The 18,030-nt window shown below is 40.1% G+C and overlaps 1 protein-coding gene across 2 annotated transcripts in view; it reads right to left on the reverse strand.

Moving 5' to 3' along the window:
• arhgap29a (Rho GTPase activating protein 29a) overlaps positions 1-17,346 on the reverse strand; it is a 62,520-nt gene extending 45,174 nt beyond the window's left edge. Inside the window, exons 1-2 of one of the 2 annotated variants that reach the window (XM_041813971.1) lie at positions 17,155-17,346; positions 15,977-16,370 (exon numbers count right to left, since the gene is read on the reverse strand). In XM_041813971.1, the coding sequence (XP_041669905.1) occupies positions 15,977-16,283 (307 nt within the window). In that variant the 5' untranslated portion in view covers positions 16,284-16,370; positions 17,155-17,346. Of the gene's footprint in view, positions 1-10,038; positions 10,139-15,976; positions 16,371-17,154 lie in introns of those variants that run through there. The other variant, XM_041813973.1, reaches the window with a different exon arrangement.
• Between the last annotated feature and the right edge of the window lie 684 nt (positions 17,347-18,030).

Here is an 18,030-nt window from a genome sequence, read left to right on the forward strand (position 1 = left end):
GCGATTGCTTCACTTTAAATGTACCTTGCATGTTAAGACTTGTTTACTTCACTGGATTAACTATATTGTCTGATGTACTGTGTGTGGTTCAAAGAAACACACAAGATTTCCACATTTTGAATTTTTTAATCAGCTTTATTCCTATATGGGCCGCCGTGTTCATGCAATGCACTCTGGGTGGTCATATGGTCCTATTGTTCTCCGTCCTACGAAGAATGATCTTGGCAAGCTTTTTGAATTGAACCAAAGTGCGGTTTTAGTTAAGATGAAGATAGATTAGTTTGTGTAATGTAGATCTAGTTGAGCAAAATCAGAGAAATGTGAGTAGTAAACAAATGACATCACTTTCTAGAGTGCAGTGCACAAAAATGGCAGCCTATATGCGAATGTATTATATGGATTTTTCCAAAATGTGGAAATATGTGTTTCTTTGTACCACATATTAGTAAATGACACCGTTATCCTAATAAGGACCCTATGTCATATAATTTAGGGCTTCTTTTTAAACATGTGGAATCAAAATGCACCGAAGTGGGAATGGGCGGTAATACGGTAATACCGTATCCCAGGGTAATTAAAAACAGTCACAAAATTGCTTTAACCACCGTCTTGAAGACGATGCTGTGTAATGAGTGCACTTTTATGTTAGATGCCTCAAGAGTATGTGTCCATTCTCATCAGCAGCACCACTGCCTGTGTGTGAAGATGCTTTAAAAGTGTTGACAGAACTCCTGTTTATGATGCCCGGCTAATTTTTACATCCCTCAAGCCATGGCACAGATGGAACAGGGCGGGCACCTCGGTATGGTCTTCTTCTCTAGTAAAACTTTAAAACCTACACCAGCGGCTGTTTAAAACCCCTTTAATTCTTCTTTCTGGGTGCAGATCAGTGATGAGAAATGATGAACTTCATTAATAATCATATGAGCTGCTTCCTGCAGCAGTGCCAGACACAATTAAAACCATTGAAGGTTTTTAAAAATGTTAAACCATATCTTCTATGTAAAATGTAAATAAAGTTTATTGTTGGTTCATGGCAATTTTAGGTGCTAAAGTAGTTGGAAACCTTTTTATAGGCTTCCTGTGAAGTGAGACCACAGCTGGACCAAGGTTGCCATTAAAGCTAAACACTTAAATAATAACAATGAAGGCCTATCTTCTTCAAGTTAAAAAGAACATGAAACATTACTTCATATGGATTCATATGGATGGATTGTATTGTATTTTTAATGGTTTTGTGAATAAACTGATTGATTGATTAATTGTTTGATTGGGAGGGAATAGAGGGAAAAAATGCATGTATGTGTCATAGACGGAGAGGAAAACGAGAGGAACTTAGTTTTATCTTCTGTCCTGATGTAGCTCAGTTTACTTATCAAGGTGAAACAATTCGTCAAATATACAGTAAATCCCTTCCAGCACTCCTGTAAACCTTGCCTTATAAATATCATTATTTTCAGAGCAGAGCATTTTGATGAAGGAGTTAATGAAACGCTGGTGGAGGCGCATGCTATGCTCACTGTCCTTGCGTGTGAACGCCAACAAGTGCCTGTATAATGTGAACAGAAATAACAGCTTAATTTTTTGCAAGTCTGTTTCCTGCAACTTTTATGGCAACTTTTGAAATTTTTATGCCAAACTGACACTGACACAGCATTTCTGACCGGTGAATTTGTGTATCACTGCTGCTCTCTCTGCAGTTTTTGGTGAAAAAAAATATGGAGTTTTTAAGCTCTGCTTTTTGATTCCATCATGTATCAAAAAACAGGGATTACATTGCTTTTAAACACATGGTATTAAAAAATATCAATGTTTTAAAATTATGATGTTACTAACTTCAGTAAAAACACTTAATAAGTGACTGACAATTACGTTTTCCTTGGGTGAAGAGTCAAATATTCGAGGATTTCTTTCAATTAAGCATACTCCTGGATATTTCTCTCCTCAGTTCTTTATAAATGAGACACTCGGTGTGGAGTGAAGAATTTTGTTTTCCCCCCTTTCATTTCTCTTTGGAGCTGTCTGTCACCGTGAGGAAAGACAGGCAACCTTTCTCTCATGACACCCCTCCCCACATCTCCACCACCTCCTCCACCACCGCCGCCTACTGTTGATGCAAAGCTCCCAAAGTTGGCATTCCAACTATGCTTTCTTTAAGAGAAACAGCAAATCCCCCCACCGTGCAACCTCTAGCTGGCAGCCAAACTGCTCAGGCATTAGTCTGAAGAGACTGCAGTGGCTCTCAGAGCTGTATAAAGGAACATCAGCAGGCTGGAGAGTCGCAGAGCTGTCCAACAAGTACAAAGATGGGCCCCTTCAGTACACCTGTCAAAGGGCTGAACTGGGAGGTGAGGGGGGTGAAGATGGGGGGCAAACGCAGCATTGAGAACAAGAGGACACTGTTTAGCTTTACGAGCATCCTAATCCGAACAGAATGGGCTTTGTATGCAAGAATGTCTGCACAAGACCAAAACTTCACCCTCACAGCTGCCAAGGTTGTTATTTTAAATGCAACAAATACAACACCTTTGAAAATGTCTTTGCATAAAGATGATGTCCAGAATCCTAGAAAAAGATTAACTTTTCTTGGAGCATGAGGCAATAGGAGTACAAGCAAACAAGTGTGTGTAGATGAGAATGTATTCTGAGCTTCAGAGGTGGTGCTGATCCCTCCCTGCCAGTCCAGCCATTGGTACCAAACAGCTTAAGAGGGGCCTGATCTTCATTATCACTGATTATGAAATATGCTAATCAGAAGCTACTGAATTCTGTCCTACCCAATTTGTTGGCTGGAGTGATGCTGAAAAGATTTTTTCTTAGAAGCCAGACCCACTTCAGAGAAGGCGATTCAAGTGAAAGAAAAGTTCAATCACACCCCAATAGTTCCACTTTCTTTCCTTGGCCTCTCTGTTCTCCATCGGGACCCTAATTTAGGTCTCACGAGACCCCATTTGGTACACCCACACTGTTTACCCCACATCAAACAGCGTTTCCGTTCCTTTGACTGTGCACAGTAAGTTTCTAAACCTGTTTTTTTTTTGCACAAGGTCATAATGATTCCCTCATGACAGCTTTTGCCTCTAAATGGACAAAGAGCATACTGGCAAGCGGAAAGAGTTTGAAGCAATAAAAATGTCTTTACCAGCTATCACTAATTCGAGGTTAATTTTCCTGAATATTCCTTTATTTCTTTTGTGCATGCATGAAAAGGCAACTATAAGCTTTGGGTAACAACATCCTTCTCTACTTCAAAAAGGTTATGATCTGCACCCACCCAGCATGGGGCTGACCCTGTCACATATGAGCATGCTCTAGAAGGGAGCAAGCCAAATTGCTTTCAGTATAGCTCTCGTTATAAAGGATATGACAAAATATGTGATGCAGATCATTTCAAGTAGGTGTTAAAGACCCTCTAGCTCCAGGACAAAAATAATCTCAAGTTTCAGTCCACACTGTTTGAACAACAAGAAACAGAAAGCATTCAGGGGCCTAGTAAGGGACTTTGAGCTCCCAGAGAGAAAATGTACACAGGGCCCCCCCTTAGCCTGACAGCCAAGCAAGAAAATACATTGTTTTATGCATATCTACAAATTTTAATGCATTTTTTGACAATTTCTTCACCTCCATCATCCTCATCTTGCTCTCTGTCCCTGCTTTCTTCTCCTCAGTCATTCCTATCTTGCTCCCTGTGCCTGCTGTCTGTTCCTCCATCAACATCTTGCTCCCTGTCCCTGCTTTCTTCCCCTATATCCTCATCTTGCTATCTGTCCCCGCTTTCTGCTCCGCCATCATTCTAATCTTGCTACCTGCCCCTGCTTTCTTCTTTATCATCATAATGTTTTTCTCTGTCCCCGCTTTCTTTCCCTCCATAATCCTCATCCTGCTCTCTGTCTCTGCTTTCTTCCCCTCCATCATCCTCATCCTCCTCTCTGCCCTTGCTTTCTTCTCCTCCATCATCCTCATTTATCTCTCTGTCCCTGCTTTCTTCTCATCCTACATCCTTATTTTCTCTGTCCCTGCTTTCTTTCCCTGCAGGGGCCCTGTAGTATTTTGTTATACTCTTTCAGTCTGTTGACCAATCATTTACTCACTTTTGATTTCATGAAAGCTGCACAGAAATGTCACCACCAACCAGCGTTTTAGACTAGTAATATCTGAGCACAAAGACACACTGGAGCACAAATTGATAATGCTTATTCATTTTTCACTTTCAAAGCATTTGTGAAAAGGAGGCCAGGGTGCCCTTTTCCATGAGTACACCCAGTTAAATCCTGTGCTGTTTAAAGAGGCAAAGAAATTTTTCCTTTTATAAGAACATCTTGCTGAAACCCATCACTTACCTTGATGACATGCTGACGCTGAAATAAGCATCTGGCGCCTGCAGAAGCAAACCAGCTCATTATAGGGCTGACTTTCCTTCCCAAATTTAACCTTACTAAGCTGATTCAGACACTTAGGGATACGCATACTAGACCAGTTTCCCTGTGCTGCGTGGAAGCACATGTGTGTCCCCTTGCCAGTCCCTTGCGAGCTTGCACTCACACTGCTCCAATCCAAAGCAGGTCTGAGCATGGTTACCTCTCCAATGCACGTCATTACATCAAAATATGATACATGCATGGCTTTGATTTACAAGTACTGGTGACATTTAAAGCATTTTTCACCCTAGTTTGTAGACATTTCTAAATGTATCATCTGTATTAGGACTGCCAATGCGTCAAAGTGCAGCACCTAAAATTACTGCTTAACTGCTTAATTCCACACGACTTTAATCCCACGCAGGGCAGAGACCCCAGATTCTAGGGTTACTTAAGATTATTCTGGGGATAAATTTGGCTTCTTTGTTTCAAAGCTTTAATCCACAAAGGGCATGGGGCGGTCCCGTGGTCACGCAACCACATGGGTGTCGGTTTAATGTGTCACACTTGTTTGGAGTTACATGAGCGCACCTTTATGACACTTCTAGTCTTCTAATTTAGTAAATAGCTATAAATCATGCTATAATCAATATCTTTATTACTTTAACATAAGGCTAAAAGCTCCAGCTTTATAGGAAGCCTTCGCGGCTGAGTTCCTGAAATATAGCCTCTGAGTGCCCACAATCCTTTGCTCCTAGTGTGTACTGTGGGAGCTTTATCTTAGTGTGTGGCGGACATCGACAGCCTCCTGGAACAAAGCTGCCCCAGCAAAAACAGAGCCCATAACTACAAATCTTCAACAGAGGGAAGGAAGGAGAGACACACAGAGGGAGCTCCCTCAGCTTACAACTTAAAAACAACGCACAAATCTTCAGCTGTAGTTAGGCCATTAAAGCAGACAGGTCAGTGTGGATTTTACACCTGCATACAGGGGGCTATGACTGCACAAAGATTTAAAAAATGGTGTTTAAATGAAGAAATATTTAACAAACTAGAGTTCTTAAATTATTTGTGGTTTGTAAATTAGAGTGTCTTAATTCACTGAGGACTAATATTTACAGACTGCAAATGAGCTGATCAGACAAACACTTCAGGCACAAAATAACTTCAGCTGTAAAGTGAATGATCAGATGTGCTGTTACCCCGAGGTAGCTGAAGTTGCTGACTGATGTCCAGTGGTCTCTTGTCAGTGTAATAAATGTAGCTTGGGCCAGCTGCTCCACTTTAGTTGCCTTTTTAGCTGTCATACAGTTCACAGATTCTTGTGACAGTAGTTCTCATAGGTGTTCTGTGGTACGGGTCATCAGAGGCGACCTGGATGATGTCTTGAGGCCCCTTGTCGTCAACAATGTCGATGGTCTGCAGTCTTGGCGACCCATAGGAGTTTTCATTTTGGGGACAAATCCAGGTCTGCTGGACTGCACCGGTGTAGCTTGGCGTCATGTTTTCTACTGTTAGCATCTTTGCTAACATTAGAAAAGATATGTTTTGCCCAGAAGTGGTACTTCAGACTAGTTGTGCTTCAGAGTAAAGACGGTTCATCACTGCAGTATGTACACACAACTTTTGTTTCATCCAGACTTCCATTAGGCAGCATTTTAAATCGAAATTTGCCATGAGGCAGACCTGGATCTGTCTCCTCACTCATCACTGCTGGCTGTGTTTGACCCGCCTTTAACCTTTTCACCCCAGGGATGTAGGGGGGAAGCTGTGGTCAAACGTAGTCATATGATTAAATTGCGTGTTGGTCTGATCCGCTTGTTTGCTGTCTGTAAATATTATTGATCAGTGAATTAAGACACTCTGATTTGCAAACCATAAAACTCTAGTTTATTTCTTCATTTAAACACCATACTTGTACTAATTTATCTCAAACAAAAATGCACATAAATTGTAGTATTTTAAATGTTAATTAATAGATGATAATAATAATAACAATAATAATAATAATACATTTTTTAGAAAAAGGCGCTTTCAAAGCACTGTACCTAAAGTTAAAATAATGAAAATAAACACTTGATAATAAGAAAGTTTAAAAATCTAAAAACGACTAAAACTAAAAAAATTTTAGATTCTTAAATTTCTCAAAACAACCAGCAACATCCTAAAATTCCTTGTATAAAAAACTTTTTCCATGCTTTCCATGCTTGTCAAAGAATTCTTTGAATTCTGTGATTTTTAAGGTAGCTTTAAACCTTTTCAACCAAGAAGCTGACCTAAATTAGGTGCCTAGGACCTCCACTTCTGTTTCTGTGGTTTTGAAACAGACACCAAATTTGATTTTTTTAAGAGAATCATATCAAAGTGTAAAAACCTCATTCTACATTAACCCTAAATTCCAAATAACTAAGTGACAGATTTTATGCTGATGACACCCTGCACAGTTAATGATTTCATGTTTTGTTTCTTCCGGCACAGAGGATAAATGGAGCATCCATATGTCGCAGCACTCTGCCCTTTAATCCCAGGGGGCAACAATTCCAAAAAAGCCTGTTCTTTTAAGTTAAAATCAACCATAACAATTACGGTAATGTAATTAATCCTGTTAGGCGGCTTAGTTATCCAGATAAGTGTTAAGGATTATTAAATCGAGATCTTTGGTAACGTCAGTTATGGGAGCAGACTCCCAAACCATGAAGTATCCTTAAGAGTCCACTTTAGTGTAAGGAGGGCAGGTTGTCCTGGGCTTTGGGCTTATTTACAGCAGCTTTAAATATGGCTCCAGTAAAAGAACCATAAAAGGAAGGTTTTTGGAGCAAAGAAGCAGCTAGCAGTGCTTTACAGTGCATCCTGGACCCTGTGGGATCGTCTATCTAAACAGAGTGCTCAGTTACAGCCATTAACAAAGTTGGGAATGGTTTGTGAAAAGCCCAAGTAGGGCTAATTTTAGGCTGGTATTTCACAAGGGGTGATTTAGAAGACAAAACACTAAAATAGGATTTCGGCTTTCCCCGAGGACCCAGAATGGAATCATTTTCCCACAAAGCTTCAGCAAAACACAAACCACTCAGTCGGCTTACTAAGAGAAAACAATTCCCACATCTTCACAGCTGATATAAACTTCAGGAATATGTCAATGAAGAAAAGCAAAAGTAACTCTTTTATGCATGCAGGACGACAGATGTTTGGAGGCATTTATGGACCATGTGTAATATAGTATCAAGTCCAACAGTCATCATGATATCAGAATTTTACGCTTTGATAAGAGGATATCAATACCTGTTTGGAACACAAAATGGGTCCTACATTAATAGATTCCCTGACTGCTAATTATCTGAGGTTGTCACAGTTTTTAAACACTGAAATTCAACCGTGCTTTTAAACAATGCATTTCACCAAACGCAAGTATCTGCCGATACCCAAAACCTTGGTATCGTATCAGGAAGGAGAAAATTGTATCAGAACATCTCTACTCATCATCTTAACTTACACTGACATTATTGTTGTCCTGTTATCTGTTGTTTTATTGTTTCTACAACAAACCAAAGTTTAAAATCGAGGTATCATGAAAACCTACCACCAGTACTGTGAAAGGTAAACCATAATTGCAGCTCAGTAAACGGTCTAGTGTTTTACAGTGTAACACTGAACATTACACAATGCTTGAGGACAAATTTAGTCGGATCCTGTTAATGATTGAAACACAAACTCACACGTTCTCACTGTGAGCTCAGACTTTACAAACTCCACACTGATTAACTGAGCGAGAACACTTCTGACTCAAAGCACAACACACAGCTGACAAAAGGGGCGGGGCTTATGGGTCATACATCCGTACTGTTCAATTAAAAGTATGACTAATGATAGAGGAACTCTGACTTTCTTCCATGAATATTTAATGCACCACAATGCTTCCTTGAAAGGGTGACAGTGATTGAGCTATATTTACTTTCCTTAGCAGAGTGACCTATGGAGCTGTGGACAGATGATGGCACTAAGAGGTTGAGATGAAGGTGCTGAATTCTAGGGAGAAATGCAGCAAACCAGTTCTAATGAGTCCTAATTGCCAAAAGAAAAATAACAAGGAATCTCTATTGCAAATGGCTACAACTAGTAGCAGTGAAACAGGTTGTTGCTGTAACTTAGCAGGAAGATTAAGTGCATGCTCTAAAAGTTGTTGTTTAGTCACCTACAGGTTCAGATTGTCATTATAAGGGTCTGATCACATTACAGAGTGGATACCTTGCAGAACACAGGAGTTGTTGGTCTACAATATGCAACTTTTTTTAACCTTAAAATAGTTTATCTAACAATGCAGTAACTTCAATAGGGAGAATGGCATCCACTCCATTTCCACGGAGTGCCTGCTTTCAGCACTATGAAACTTCAGCAGAAGGCCACACTCCTCTCATTAGAAATACATATCACTTTATGGCACGAGCTCACACACAGGCCTTTTGCTAAAAAGAAGCCAGTTATCCCATCTCAATATTTGTCAACAAATACATTTTTCTTGTGAGGGGGAGGCAACTCTATATTTTTCTCTACAGTTTTCCCACTAAGCAGTCGCACTCAGAGACTTTCTGTGGCATCAAAGCATGCCAAACCTAATTCTCTCTGGTGTTGCTTTGATAATAAGCATAATGTATGAATAATAAACTGATCAAATCCCTTTTCCCCCTATGGAGTCTGGTGTCTTTGCTATAAAAGTGATGCAACATGCAACAATGTGTAAAAAAAAGATCTGAATGACTTACCTTTGTCAACAATTTAGGATGAAATCAAACACTTTCAACAGACATTACTGGACACATTTCCCTACAAAGATGACTTTTACAGCTATTCAGATCAGCTTTATACATCCGATCAACAGTCAAGCTTGCAGTGTGAGTTTAATAACAGCTGATGGACCATAAATCAGAGACTATATATCAACACATCGGCATTTGTTCTCCAAGTATGGAGGGAATGTGAGTCAGTAAAGGAGAGATTTGGCAGGAGATGAAACAAGTGTGGTTATCTACTTTTATATTCTATGCAGCGCTTGTGTGATGATGAAGGTATTTGTGCAACAGCAATGAGAACAACAAAGACTTGAAACATGCAAATCAGTAAAGAACTAACCTGAAGCTATTTGAGCAAGAAATCTGCTCCAGGTCTACTTAAAAGGTACATTTTTAAATAGAAAACTCAATTGAAGCCAATACTTGTAGTTTGTAAAAATGAAATAAAGAAACTGAGATGCTGACGACTTAAAACTGCTTATTGGATGCTTCAAAGTCTGTCTTGGATCTCTTTTTATGCCTCAGCGAGCATCCTGCTCGTGCAGTTTTTGTTCTTAAGCAGCTGACGCATAGACATCGGCTCATTCTGCCTGGCAGCCTCAAAGCATGAAAACACTGATGACACACCTGTCCTCGACACACAGGCACCCACAACAAAACACCCAAGAGCCTAAAATAGATGCACAATGATCTCCTGCAAAACACAGCAACTCCAAAACAGCACAGCCAAATGTTTTTTACGCTAATCTTATGATGGAGAGCTTCAGAGGCCCCGTCCACCACCACAAAAGAGGCAGCTCCTCTGGTCTCCAAACGTCCTCTGTGACCCCGGTTAAGACCCACCTTTAAAATAATAATCCCCTCCAATTACTGACAAGTCCTTCACAAGTGCCCACCTCGCACGGTCACGACCTTAAAGAAGAATCCGTCTGCAGACTGAGGAGAGACAATGACAGCACATCAACAGTTTCTCCTCAGGCTTGTTGTAAAAAACAAGATTGAGTCATGCGTCATCGACTCCGGCCACAGCTGAACTGCAGCCACTCTATAATTACCATTTAAGGATGATGTGCATTGGTACGAAAACAAACTTCTTTAAAACATTCTTAATAGATTTGGCTGAAGAAATCCCCCCAGAGACCAATCCCACAGGCTGCAGCTATTTCTGACTTGGGAAAGTATCATTTCTGCACAAGCTGCCAGTTAGCAGCAGCATGCTAGTCTGGAGATTCCTGCCGGGACAATGGGTGTCAGACTCACATCGTTGACTGTGAATGCAGGCAGTGTTGCGGGAGCTCTAAGCTGAATATTGCTCTTGTGGAGGAGGGTTCACTGAGGTTTCAGTGAGCAGCGCGGCTAATGAGAGGTTTGAACTATTGTGAAGCTCTGCAGAGACAATATGGCCATAAATAAGAGGGGGGGATTTAAATCACATCCAATCACAGCACAAGTCACCGACTCCCAACAATCTGTTAGCAGAGCTCTGCTGAAGCCTCTGAGGGCTAAACTTCTACAATCAAACCAAAGATGCTTACTGACAAGCGAAAAATCCAACGAACATAAATCAAATTTTAAAAAGAACATTATCTCATAACACACATACATTGGGGAGGAATGTATCCATCCAAAATCTCAACAAATTCCTGCACACTGTCTAAATTGCACAACAAAACTCAATCTGCCTAGGTTTTGGTAAATAAAATCAGTATTTACCCAACAGTGGGTGCAAACTGAACACACTCTGTGTCAGCAGCTTTTAGGCGACAAGAGTCGCATCATAAAAGCAGATTACTTTTCTTTCCTGAGGTTGATCTGCTGTTCATTTCTATATTATTTCTAGTTTACTTGGCTTCCACCACAGATGAGTACATTACAAGAGTAGATGGCTTATGCTTTCTAATGAAGGTCAACCAGGAAGATCGTTTCATTTCCATTAACCCTTTCCTTCCTTAATAGTTAGTCACTTTTGCATTTCCCTTTTCCTGCTCTGATTATCAGCCACTATGGGCATCTATTCACTTAAATTCTAAGCCAATCTCTTTCTGCCACTACCCCTCCTGATCCAATACCCCTGCTGCTGTCATATTTTAAAATCTATTCTCCTTTCCCAAGTGTTGCAACCCTCCTCCACCCCAGGTACCTCCATTACATCTCATCTGTGTTCAGGTCCAGCTCCTTCATGCCACCCCAACATTCCTTCATTACCACCTTCAGGCCATCTCATCACATCAATGTCTGGGCTAAGCTGATCAGAGCTTTGCTCCTGAGAAGTCCATCATGCTGCTCTCAGCCTCACTACTGATCAAGTCCACAAAGACCTTATGATGGCATCCATTCACCAAAGACATTTCACAATTTCAAATATCTCCAAACATGTAAAGTAAATAATTGTTAAACTTGCATTAAAAATCTTCTGATAGAAGTTAGGATGTGTGGTACCACATAAAACCCTGTGGTTTACCACCTCCAAGACTAACTTTTCTTCATCTATGGCGTCATGTTACTCTGTGACTCCTACCACCAGTTGTGATGTAATGTAAGGGTACACTATACCGGATTTTTTAAATATCAAATAAGCTGATATTTACAGAAACATTTTAGCAGATGCCAGTATCGATACTGATATTTGAATTTGGTTTTCAGACCTAAAACTTTGGTCCTTTGATAACAATTTCAGGTTTGAGGATGCACAAAAAACTTCAGTCCTTAATACACATACTAAACTTTAAAGGATGAGGAAAAATAGATCTTTTGTTTCAGTCAAAAACTCCACTGATGTATTAGTATACATGGCAAAAATTTAGAGTCCATATCCACTGATATTCACAGCCAAAATATCAGCAGAAATTTTGATACCTGCAGATACAATATTTGCCTTTTTAAGCTAATATCTGCCGATACTGGTATCAGGCAGATGATATTGTGCATCCATAATATAATCATGTAATCCAAATTTTTCTATACCTGGGGGTGGTGGGGGTGGAGCCCATCCCAGCTGTCATTGGGTGAGAAGTGGGGTACACCCTGGGCGGGTCACCAGTCAATCCCAGCATATAGAGACAGACAACCAGGTATGCTCACATTCACACCTATGTCAAATTTAGAGTGACTGATCAACCTAATGAGCGTCTTTTGTGGTGGGAGGAAGTAGGAGTATCCGGAAGGAACCCACGCATGAACAGGGAGAACCTGCAATCTCCGAATTAAGGCTCTGACCAGGAAGCAAACCAGGAACCGTCTTGCTGTGAGACAACAGCGCTAGCCTCTGCATCACTGTGCAGCCCAGAAATATTTATGCAACATACAATAAGCCTAAAAAGTCACTGATCTGGGTAGCAAAGAACAAGCAACTCCTGTTTTGAGCACTGTAAAATGATTGTATTTTGCCCCTGTGCTAGTGATAGCAAGGCTGAAGGTTTTATGTTTCTGGATTCTGTCCGTCCAGGCCATTCTTGTATAAGCAATATCTCAAGAACACTTAAAGGGATCTTCCTACAAACTTTGCAGAAACACCCACTCTGATCGGGGATGAAAGGTTAAAGTCATACTATCACAGAAATAACCCCAGCCTTATTTCCTGACTAATAACTGTACTTTCACTGTCTGGCAATTGCATGCCTCTCTGAGGCATTGAACCACTTAGTAGTAGTAGCAGCTGTACTTGTCAGGGAGGTTTGTGCATTTGTAGGAAGCATTGTGACAGCTGTTACTGGTTAAAAACAATTACCTTTATCACCGTGGCACCAACAAACAAACCAACACAGGCAGAGACAAGCAACTTTTGTGTTCTGCAAAGTAAAATAAATGTTTATGTCACTTTTAATAACTATCTGAGCTTAACATAATTTTTGAGGGCACTTTGATAAAACTCATTTGATAGCAAGGAGTGCAGCCATTGCTCTGTTTCTCAGCTGCTCATAGAACTGTCTCTTTTTTTCTCGTATTTAGACCCAAAAAATGTTTCAAAGACAAGGCCTTGGGTAAAAATACCAGCATTATCCATGCTTCTCCATTCTGGAGTTTGCAATCAGTATGAGACACAATGGTCTCTTTGCTTCTTTCCTAAATAGTGCTTAGCTCTGTTTTCTTCATCCTAATCAGCCTATTCCCCCAAATCTGCCCTTTCCTGTATTTAGCCAAAATAAGCCTCTAATGGGAATACTGTGCTATGCTTTACAATCACGTGTTGGCATCTCAGTGACGACATTAGCATAATTGCGCCTGCTTACTCGAGCTATAAAGTGGGAGCAGAGTGGACTCACTGTTGCTGAATGAGTTTGTTTTTAAGCCCATGTATGGCTATGATGCTCTCATGCTCTACTATCTGTCTGTGCTGATGTTTGTCTGAGGGAGGATACAGATTATAAACCGGTTTCTTAATGACGGGCAGTGAGGGTGAAATGCATACAATGACAGCTATGAAAATTTGCCGCGGGGTAAGATGGCAAGATCTGTTGCATGCACTGCACTTATTCAAATGATATAAAACACAAAAATAGCAGCTAAATCTTTAGTGAGGCAAAGGAAGTATGAGGCAACAAAAGCCTAAGGGCTACTTTTTAATGAAGGCTTCTCCTGAAGATGTGGATGTCTTCTTGCACATGATGATTTACTGCTTTGATCCCTGACACTCTGACAGGTCACTGAAAAGTCTCTCAAGCTTCAAAAGTGGCCGCTGCAAGTCTCACTCTCCATAGTGCCGACATGTCCAGCCAGGTCAAGCACCTTCCTGACCTCTGCAGACACAAAAAACAGCCTGGGATTCCTTTTTTTCCAGAGCCTGGGAGTCATGGAACACAGCATCTTACTCAGACTGTCCTGGGACTGACAAATCTGGATCTGATTCAAAAACCAACGCAAATCATAACAAGCGAGGAATGCGAAAACCACCCACACACACATGTACACAAACAGGAGTGTGCCTCAGCCCTGCCTTTACACTTCCCCAGGGTTAATGATCCATTTCATCACTGATGAGAGGAAGTCTGTTAATTACAGGCTCACAGGGAGTTCCATGTTAAAGGGTTGGTATCAGAAGTCATTCGATAATATAGCTGCAGTACTCCAACAGTGATTCAGCCAAGTCTTGAATTATTCAAAGAGGAAAACGTGTTTTATGCATTTGTTTTGTAAAGGGAGTTAAGCCCAAATCTAGTAAACCAAAAACAGCAAGCAGGCCTTCATGTAGATTTTGCACACTGTCAGAATCTCTGCCAAACCACTGAATAGGTTTGCTGTTTAGATAAGAGCCAAATGAATGCATGAAATCAGGGTTTAAACGCTGATATAATACCAGCAAAAATCAAACAATATTGATGCCTGGCTCAGAAGAAGTCCTACAGAACTGATATTGGAAAATTTGTGGTTTTTTTATTTGAAAAATAGCAAGAACCTTCAACGCACTCTGTCTGAACTGCAGAATCTAGGTTTAAAATATCCCGGAAAATTTTAAAAAATTCAAACATTTTCACTAAAAATTGCATTTTGCTAATTTTTTAAAAGTTTTTGAGAATAAAATCAATCAAAACTTTGTTTGAACATTTAAAAAAATGAAATAAAATCATAGTAAACATTTAACAAAAAAAGTATTTGAAACTTTACTGTTTTGTTCATCACAACTATGAATACAAAGAAAATAATCAACCCCCCCCCAAATACTGTGATTGCAATTTACAAACAAACAAGACATATATCATTCTATAACATAACAAACATATTTGGTAGATTCAACCAAGGCTGAGTGATTTTGGAAACATTGCTAAATGGCATTCTTTTGACTCACTGCAAGTTTGATGAGTTGTTGTTCTAATGGAAATGATAGTTGAATGGCTCTTGTTTTCATTTTTAATAAGAAAACTTGCAAAAAATGGGAAAATTTGATTTGTTGGAAAGTTCTGGTAACAGAAAGTTGCCAACATATTCAAATAAATTAAGAAATTGCACATAAGCTGCAGTTTTGATGGATTCATTCCTCTCAAATGCACTTTGATCATGAAATAGTCACAGTTTTTGGGGGTATTTAAACTCTGAGGTTTTCTCTGCAGCTTCCTACTGAGTATTATCAAAGTGAAATCTCTTTACTTCTAGAGGGGCCCATAGTGTACATTTGTAGATGGGAGAGCAAGAATCAAACTTTAAGATAAGAGCAGTTGACTGACCGAGCAGCCAAGGCCGCTGCAGGACAAAACAGGTAGACAGCCGTGCGACTGTGTACACTGTGCTGAAAACAACAGTGTGTAAACAAGAGCTGACAGGCAGCCATGACCCATTATAAACCTCTCTGACTTTGTGAACACCATTCTGTCTTTTTTCTGCCCTCTACACTGCCACAAGTTCAGACTTAACAAAAAGCTCATGTGTCATAATAATGGCGTAATTACTGAAAGATACAGGATGAGTTGTAACACATTGTTGTGTACATGTCACCACATGGAGCGGGGTAGTAAAATTACACAATAGGTTGAATCACTCACATGGAGCACGTACTAAAAAGCAAACAAACCATTAAGATGTAACCAGAGGGGTTACTGCAATATCAGAGTTTCCACTTAGATATGATTCTTGTGAAAATTGTTTTAAGTTTGGGAATTATGAGGATATTGATTAGTGGGTTTGTGTGGACATTAGCCACTGTCTTTTAAATGTCTGACATAAACGCATGTCTGTCTTAAGTTGAAGCAAAGTGTGATTGTAACTTGTAGGACAGAAACATAAAACCAGAGGTTAAGCCAGAATCTTGAAAAAGTTGAGTTAAATTCTCCTTGCAATCATAGCAGAAAAAGTTGTGCATAAAGTGCATTAAGGTGCGTAATCACCACAAACTCGCAAACTTACCTTTGGAGTTGAACACTTCTTTGAGTTGCAGAAGCACATCAGCAAACTTTCGTACATCACTGACCAGCTGCATGATGTAGTGTGGGTCTGAGGCTGGTACATCTGGACAGTCCGAGCTCCCCGAGATATTCTTTGAGAACTTCCCCGGCCCCCAGGGGCCTACGCTCGTGTGGCCCATTGAACCCGAGCCTGTGTTGGAGATTCTGGAGATACCCAGTGGAAGTTTGGTTCCACTGGTGCTGCTGGTACTGCCTCCACCACCTCCTGATCCTCCACCGGAGCTCTGGCGAAGCATGGCAGCCAGCATGTCTTCTGGTCCAGCGGCCCTCAGGCCTGGTGATGGATTCCTTCAGGTCTCAGGGGAAGATTTACTCCACGTTAGGAATGAAGGATGCTGCAGGGAGACAGGGGATTGTTAACAGGCTGGTAATGACCAGATTCTTCTTGCTGTTTGCCAACACTACTCCAAAAAAAGAAGCTTACAGTTTGGAATAATGTGAGAAGTATTTAAATCAATGAGCCTTGAGTCCTTTATCTTTGGAAAATAATGACAGAATTTACAACCCACCACAACCTGACAGAGCAAACGTCTCATCAGTAGAGGCATTACACCACCACCACTGAAGCATTTAAATCAATAGAAATGTGAAAATAATGGTTAAACAGGCTGTACTGCATCTTTCGTCTCAGAGCATCTTCAATCCATTTAAAATTCCTAAAATTGTATTCATTTTTCTTTTATTTTTTTGAAGACCGAAATAATAATTATATCCTATAGCTATTGTATTGTGGAAGTGGGCGAAATAATTCGGCGTATACAGATTACCAACAGTACATCATGTCAAACAATCTCCACTTTGAAAACCAACTCTACCGTAACCAACCTTTAGGTTATGTTGGCTAGTTCATATGACTAAAGATTATCTGAAACTTGATTTTGTTTAAGTTAATTCTTCCCTATTTAATGTCGAGCTACTTCTGTGGAGGAAATATACGACTTTAAGAAAGTTCTCGTCAAGAAACCGCGCGATTAGTTTATTTTCTACTGAAACTATTATAAAAGTTTGACATTTTTAATAGAATTCGCTTAAATTTCCCCATAAAAGTATGCGTAGCGATACTACACCAACTTTCCACTTTTAATAGAAACGTTACATTTTCAAAGTGAAAATACTCACCTGCTGTTTTATCCGTAAACATTTCGGATGGTAAAAATCCAAAGAACGTTAAAATGAGCGCGTGAAAGAGAATAGTCCACAGGCGAAGCGCGTGTCCCAGACCCGGCAGAGACCCTCCACTGTCCCCGGCTTAAATCCACTCAGTCCCGGCTGTTCTCTCCATGTGATGAAGACTGGCACTTGTGATTAGCTTGTCTGTGTGCACTCCTCCCTTAACAACAGGTGTCGGAGTTTTAAAGTGTCAAAGCCACCCATTGTACAACGTGAAACATCCGGTGGCGCCTTTCAAAATAAATTCCCTGGCTGGACATTATCTTTTTAGACACTATAAACATGGTTATCTTAAGTCCATTCTTTATGTCCGACACACTAAGATAATTTTCTAGAGTAGAAATTTATAGAGGAATACTGTATACTCGTAAATTAATATAGCTAGTGTTAGAGCAACCACTGACTAAAATAATCCTAAAAGAAAAGAAAAGGTCATTTACAGTTGAGCTGAGACTTCAAATGTCATTTTTCAACAAAAAATGACAGAACTAAGCTTATTAATGCCAACTAATATTTTTCTTTTAGAGAGACAGAGAGAAAAGCCTGAATGCTTTTATTTTCATCACAAACTCTTTCAACTTCCTTTATTTCTAACGGTCCTGAATTAACTTGACTAACCAGAAATCTGCAAAAATACCGAGTCTTACTTAGATAAAAGTTCAATACTTTACTTTAAGCGAAGTGTTAATGTTTTATCGTTGCGGAAATGTCAGAGATACAAACCCTGCAGATGCAGGCTTTATAGTCTCTGTTTTGTGCTTGTTGGGGGTTTAAATCCCTGCAGTTCTTTCAGAGGCCACTTGTCTGTGCTGTAGTCACTGTTTG

The sequence above is a fragment of the Cheilinus undulatus genome, linkage group 19 (genome assembly GCF_018320785.1).
Source record: "Cheilinus undulatus linkage group 19, ASM1832078v1, whole genome shotgun sequence".
In the NCBI taxonomy this organism is placed as follows: Eukaryota; Metazoa; Chordata; class Actinopteri; order Labriformes; family Labridae; genus Cheilinus; species Cheilinus undulatus.